The 7264-nt window shown below is 33.1% G+C and overlaps 1 protein-coding gene across 2 annotated transcripts; it reads right to left on the minus strand.

Moving 5' to 3' along the window:
• Window positions 1-3420: 3420 nt before the first annotated feature.
• On the minus strand, window positions 3421-5691 carry LOC122603331 (protein RMD5 homolog). 2 transcript variants are annotated; one of them, XM_043776006.1, is made up of 2 exons: window positions 5619-5691; window positions 3421-4834 (listed from the first exon to the last, which is right to left on the minus strand). In XM_043776006.1, the coding sequence occupies exon 2, from the start codon at window positions 4768-4770 to the stop codon at window positions 3607-3609; it is 1164 nt and encodes a 387-aa protein (XP_043631941.1). In that variant the 5' UTR covers window positions 4771-4834; window positions 5619-5691; the 3' UTR covers window positions 3421-3606. The 2 variants fall into 2 exon arrangements, with proteins under 2 accessions (XP_043631941.1, XP_043631942.1); XM_043776007.1 differs by having other exon boundaries at window positions 3421-4828; window positions 5619-5659.
• Between the last annotated feature and the right edge of the window lie 1573 nt (window positions 5692-7264).

A 7264-nucleotide genomic window follows, 5' to 3' on the forward strand; every position in this document is an offset into this window, starting at 1 on the left:
AAGTCCGACATGCGGATCTTTGAAGAAAAAAAAAGGGATCATAATGGAGTACTCCGTATTTTGTTTCTCAAACTATAAAGGATGACACTTTGGACGTCCTGTCAAACAGGACTCAAACTCTCAAAGATGCACTACTCTATCTATTGGGTGTACTTCGATCATTCAACCCAAAACCACTATTGATGTTAATTATATTTTTTTTTATTGGATTTTAAACTTGGAGTTTTATAGTCATACAGACTACGACTATAATTGGATTGTGCATATGCATTCTTTTAAGAACGGGGAGCGTAAGCCCACCAGGCTAAAAAAAGTCAAACCCCGACCAGGAAGTATTAGCGGCGACGTCGTCGCTAATACTGCGGGCCTCCATGTCCGTAATGGTAAATCTGGCAGAAAAAATAGCGGCCCCCCTGTCAGTGTCAGAGTATTAGCGGCGACGTCGCCGCAAATGCCTTGGTCGGGTTGACTTTTGCCTGGTGGTGTTACCCTGTGCTTTAAGAAACATGTATTGTATTTGCCTGCCTCGTCATTTTTTTATTACTTTTATAATCTATAGTTCTTTTTAATTAGTTATAACCAAGATAATACATAAAATTCATTTGTGATAATATACAAAATAAACAAAGTAGAAGAAATATATCCATTGTTTGATTTTACGTGTATTCTCCGCGTATGGAATTAGAAAATCAAAAAATGAAAGAGAGAAGATCATTAACATATTATTTTATGCTATTTTGTACTTTTAGCTTGATTGAGAACTACAGTAAAATGATATAGTACATTACAGATTTACAAGGTGAGAAGATTAATTAACCATTTAAATGTGCATGTTCAAATTTAAATAAAAATTAATATGATGATTGATTTGGTAGGTTCGGAAATATGATTAAAATCTAATTCAATTCAGAATTCAGAAATTAAGAAACAATGATATGCAACTTTATTCTTTGAATTGTAATCATTGATCATCTCATGTGATAGATACTACTAGATTTTTTATGCATATTTATACTTTTATAGGTTTACAAATTAGTTGTTATGTGTGATCATTTAATCAAGCTCTTCAATCTATATCGTTGTTTTAATAGCCTTGTCAAATGATCAGTTGTTCCTTGTCAACTTTTAGAGGGGCGGTACAGAATCAACTCAAGTGTCTCTATCTTCATCCGATATAGAAATCAATCATCTTCTTAGTTAGGTCCTCATTGCTTTCGTGGATGCGATTATGTGAATCTCACTACAATTATATTCTTCTTTTTATCTAAGGTAGTATTTATCTAGTCTATTAATTAAAACGATAATTTAGTTAAAAATATTTAATCCATATAGTCATCAAAATGTTTATTTTTTATATTTACTAAACAAAAACAATTATATTGACTTAATTTATACATATATTATTTATGACGCTTAATAATATAGTCACATAATGGTAACAAAAATAAAAACAAACTAGCCCTAAGTCATCTACGTGAATACTGTCCATGTCTGCAATTTTATTTGCACTAAATAAAGAAATATACTCTACTTGATTGTAAAACTATCATCATTTTAAATTATTTGGATGGTGGTTCATTAGCAAAGACTTGTATCTCTCTATATATAGGTCACAAGTTATGGCATAAAACCCCTACAAGCCACGAAAGTTCACCTGCTATAATTCTGGGCTTACGTAATGAGTCACTTTGGAATAATCGGCTTGCAAACACGATGAGATCACCCAAGCTAGTAAGAGGGGGAAAACACCCTACCGTGTGTGATGTGTCCATGTTAGAGTAGTTGCCATCAAGAAAACTACTCAGCTCAGAATCTCAGATATGATTACCAAATAGATTCTACGAGGACCACTAAACAAATAAGAATAACATATAAGGAATGACCGGGGGACCTCTTTAAGAATTTGAAAATACTTATGGACTCTAGGAGAGGCTCACGACTATAGGCCTTCTCTTTTCCTCACCATCCTATATACCTTTTTTTTTTTAATAAAAGTTTTTTTTTTTACCTTGATTAACTCTTTCATATTAAAACAATATACGTTTAGATCAACAAGTTTGTTTAATTCAGATTTATATCTATGGAGTATAACTCTTTATGTACATTAATATGTAAGATGAGATAGGTTGTAGTATTTTTCATGATAAATTTATATTTCACTAAAGCTACAATGAATAGTACTCCGTATAAGATTTAACGAACCTTATCCAGCAGTGTTATAATTGTTTTCTCACTTATAGACTTACTTTATATATAAGCATGTACTTCATTCAAATAAAACACCAACTAAATAAACACACTTGAGTACCCTTCAAAAAAAAAAAACTACTTTATCAATGGACAAATAATAGGAGCTATAACTTTGAACTTTCTTTTATTTTCCTGCATAAACTTTTCACACCTGATAGCCCAACTAACACTATAGCCCATTATTCAAATTCAAATTGGCCAGGTTTTACTCGAGTTTTGTTGGTTACAAAATTACAACGGAGAAAGAATCTATTACCACCAACACAACCCTTTTTCTTTTCTTTTTCCGATTTCAAATAGTAGCACAACAAGAAAAGAAGGAAGAAACACTCCAACAATCTCATCAAAGTTCATACACTTGTTCATCCAAGATCATGTTCTTTCTACCACTTTTATCTGCTCTTTTTACCACTTTTGTAAGACAGGAGAAACACTTAACACATCCGTCTTAGAATCGGATTTCGAGCAAAACAAGTGAGAAAAACACAACTTCATCAAGAATCCCTCTAAAAATAGCATCTCAAAGACCTTTAATGATTTCCAACTCTTGAAAGTAAAAGATCTATCTTTTGCTTCATCTTTAAACACGGTTTTGGAACTTCATGAAGGACAAGAACTCAATAACTTTTGGCCTTCAAATTTTAAGAGTGGAATTTGAGAAATGATGGCTTGTGGGCTTACTCTATTTTGGGTTAGTGCCTAATTATTCTTTTTTTAATAAGTCACTTGGGCTTTTTCTTTTAGGATGGGCCTTTCCCCGGTCACATGTATACAAAAAACTTGGGCATTCTCTCCCCGGGTTTACATGGTACTTCTGCCACCAATTCTACAAATTAACAAAAAGGAAGCCAATGATGACCGGCCCCTGGTTAGAGGCATGGGGTTTTCCCCGAGAAGTTGAGTTTGAGTCTGGCAAATTTTAAAGGGTCTTTTCATGGGTATATACTATGTTCAAAGGCACGGTTAAGACAATGTAGTCTACACTGAGTGTAATCTAACTCATGAGTTAGAGGTGATTGGGAACATGTCATTCCAAAAATATTTGAAACAAAAAGGAAAGTGAGCATACATAAAACCGGACTGTATGTAACAATCTTGGTATCCACTTGTCCCCCAAACTTGGATGTGAACGAGACGAAAGCACAGAAAATGCTACCTATTGCTAAAATCTTTATAAACAAGTGGAAGGAATGTCTATTTACGCTGGAATAAAAATACAAATGACAGTAACAGTTTTTACAACTTTTTAACAGTTCTTTACCATCCCCAAAACACCTGCATAACATTACACAAACATAATTTCAGAGGGTAGAAAAGAGAGAGATTGAACCTTGATATAGGCATTACGGACACTTGTTAAAAGTACAACTGCCTACATTCGCCTACTTCCACCTGGGTAGGGCAGTAAGGACACTTGAAAGGCCTTGTATTGTTATTCTTTGATAACTTTGTTATTGACTGCTTGCAGAGTACGTGCCCACACGACATCAGCATTGGAGGGTTATCTTCACACGCCTGGTCTCGACTCACTGGACAAACAAATATCGAGTGAAACTGAAATTCCATACCAATGTCTATAGGCACTGGTAACTGCTTCATAGTTTGCCATTCTTGCTTCTTCCCATTCATCACATTCATCAGCTTCAAAAGTGTTGGCAAACCTAGGACACCAGCTTCTATTGTCACTCTGAATGGACTAACAGATGATTCACCCAAGAGACTACAAAACTGTTGAGCCACCTCCTGAGACAGCTTGGCCCAATGGGTTGGTGATAAGAACTCGGAATAAGGTGACGATTCAAGCTTTCCAGCCCATAAAAGGCAGCCCATAAGCTTCTCAATTTCGGGGATGTGTTGGGTACCAACAGGGGAGAAATGAGTCCTTCCATACTTAAGAGCGTCATCTCTGCTACCATTTTGAAGAATCTCCAAGAACTGTAAACGATGAAGCTTCAATACAAGATCTGATCCATTTTTCTGGAGCTTTTCATGGTTAGCCGTGGCCCACTTCAAAGCAGGACCTAGGTCGCGTGACTTCATAGACTCTAGTATCTCATACATTTCGAAAAAGTGAGTCTTTCTATCATAGATGGTTTCTTCATGGGATTCATTTATAAAACAATCCCCTATATCAAACATGCCTTCCCGGTATAAATGACTAGAAACTATTTGGTTGATTATTCGTGAATCAAAGTCTACATTTTTATAAGACTTGGATATATCTGGATTGAAGTGTTTCTCAAGAAGCTTAGTGTATTTACTCAAAGCCATATTTAGTTCCTTTTGTGTACCTTCTAATTGACCAAGAGGAGCTATCTCCTTCAATTTAGTTTTCAATTCACCAAGAACTAACTTGTGGTCAGGTTGAGATGAAGAACCACTAAGCGGAGATTGTATTACTGATAATGTGTGTTCAATTTCTTGGATGATCTTTTCGATTGACTCCTCTAACTTTGACGATGAATGAGTTTGTTTTTTGACGACACTGTCAAATGCATCTTTGCTGGAATTCAGCTCCATAGTCTAAATACTTGGTTTCCCACTTTGATCTTTTGAATTCCGTATGATTCTAAGAAACCTATTTCTAAAACGATGTAAAGGTATCACTAATCGATTACAATACTCAGTTATTCTACCACATTCAATCACTAAACAAATTGACACTAAAACATCAACACACGCACTAAGGCCTGGAACTTCTGTTTCCTGATGTGGCACCCAAAGATCATATGGCGATATATACATAAGATAAAAATTACAGGTTTTATATATACACACAATAAAGGGCGTTGTGGTATCATTTATCCGCGCCTTTTCAATCACTCACCCCATAAGCAAACTATGAACACAAAACATCCTTAAAAATGGTTTTATATATATAACTAAAAAAGACAACAAAGAAGACAGAGGTAAACATAAATCAGCTAAACTAATATTTCTGTTTATATATTTCTTTATATAAATTTTGCATTCCAATATATACACAACACTCTAAAAACTTACTCTATTTGTTGATCCTTCAATAGATGTATACATCATATAAAAAGTCAAATCACACCATCTTTTTTTTTGTGTGAATAAAAACATACAATAAATTGAATCACCCATAATATTTAGCAAAACAAAAGAAAATTAAATAAATATACGGATCAAAAGACGTATAGTATAAAGTTATAAAGTAACAGCTATGGTAACACATAAAAAATATATACTCCGTATATAACAAAAAATGACTACGCAAATAATATTTAGTCTGAAAAAAGATATATATGCGTGAAATCGTGAATTATTATTACATTATAAAGAGGTTATATATTTAATGATGACGATTAACAGAAATATTATACATACAGGATACGATATATTACCTGAAAAATGGATTGCAGACCGGAAAGATTTTAATAAATTTTGATCATTAGTTTTGAGAAGAGTGTACGCTTTATGATTGAATGACTTTCTACAGTTGGCTTTGATAGTCCTTTTATTTCGTGTATTTTTAGTTTTGCCCCTAATTAATTAAGTGGCAACTAGATGATAAAAATTAAAAATGCATACAATTAAAAATATATATAAATCTTGATTAATCTTTACTATTATGTAAAAATAAAATCTATTTCTCCATTTTTCAACTTTTATAACCTTTAAAATACCCAAAATACCTATAATAATATAAATAATATTATTTATAATTTAATTGAATATCCAATATACCTTCAATAAAATTAATATACAATATCTACCTTGAACTCTTAAAATAATTACATTACTCTTATACATTATTAATCTACACTACTCACTATCGATACTACATGTTGACGCTACCACCATTATCGTACGGGTATTTGTCTAGTAACTAATAGCGGATCTAGCAATAAAAATCATTTGTATCCAATTATAACTCATCCATTTCAAATGCTTTAAAATGTTTAATTTATAATTTTTCCAAGTTCAAACCTTTAAATAACGTGTGACTAATCATAATTTTCCAAATGTTTGCGGAAAAAATTTCTCATCTAAACTAGGTCCATGAATCTAAGTTGGATTTTTGTGAAACCGCCCTTGTTAATAACGAGGATTTTTAAGCCGTGTTTCGTGTTAGACTAATCAATAGAGGTTAGTAGGCTCATTGTCGAACCAGTTATAACTTATAAATGCTAGTTTCAATTGCTTAGTCAGCAAATAGCTATGCTTGCTAGCCGGCTCACTATTCACTTTTATACAACCGCTTTTCGTGAAAGAAAATTAAAGAATATTTGTCAACGCTACATAGGTGGAGGTGTCAAATTCGAGTCTCTTTTAAAAACGTTTTTTACTGTTGTACTATCAAGTCTTTCTAGTTATGCCTAGTCTTAAGTTTTACATACTACCCAATTAGATTTTACTCTAAAATTGATCACAAAACATATTAACTTGAATGTTAAAAATGAAATATCTATATATATATATATATATATGAACATTTTTATAATAGATTATTGAAGGAATTATTACGGAAGAGCGAGGGGTGTTTCGGTGTTTTGGCCTAGATTATAGCTTACCTTATGCTATAAAACATGATTAGAGTATGAACTTGGTTCATGGGTGTGTTTTTTTTCTAAAAACAGAGCGGATAAATGTCTAATACCCACACTTTTGGTGTGCCCACGTCGGGTTTGAACACTGACAACGTCCTAAAGGGTCTACTCTCCCACGTGTAGATAGATATAGCGTTGCTAAGGGCCCCTCGCCACATTTGCATGTGGCAAGGTTCGAACCGTTGACCCCTTAGGAAGAAACCACAAATTAAAAAACTCTCTAACTACTAGGCTATTACCCCAATATATGACGGTTGATCGATGTTATGTTCATTACTTTTTATTTTTAACTTTTTCCTAATATAAACTATTTTTATAATGGTTTTTGGAATTGGTTTTTTCTTCGTGTATTTGGTGATAATATGTTAGATTTTTGATTAGCAATATAATTGTTAGTTGAAATCTTCATATATAAAGTTGTTAGTTTTTTCTAGTGAGTG

The sequence above is a fragment of the Erigeron canadensis genome, chromosome 6 (assembly GCF_010389155.1).
Source record: "Erigeron canadensis isolate Cc75 chromosome 6, C_canadensis_v1, whole genome shotgun sequence".
NCBI classification, from domain to species: domain Eukaryota; kingdom Viridiplantae; phylum Streptophyta; class Magnoliopsida; order Asterales; family Asteraceae; genus Erigeron; species Erigeron canadensis.

Excerpts from the sequence above, each read along its gene's own strand:
- LOC122603331 (XM_043776006.1), bottom strand. The coding sequence starts at position 4,770 with ATGGAGCTGAATTCCAGCAAAGATGCATTTGACAGTGTCGTCAAAAAA.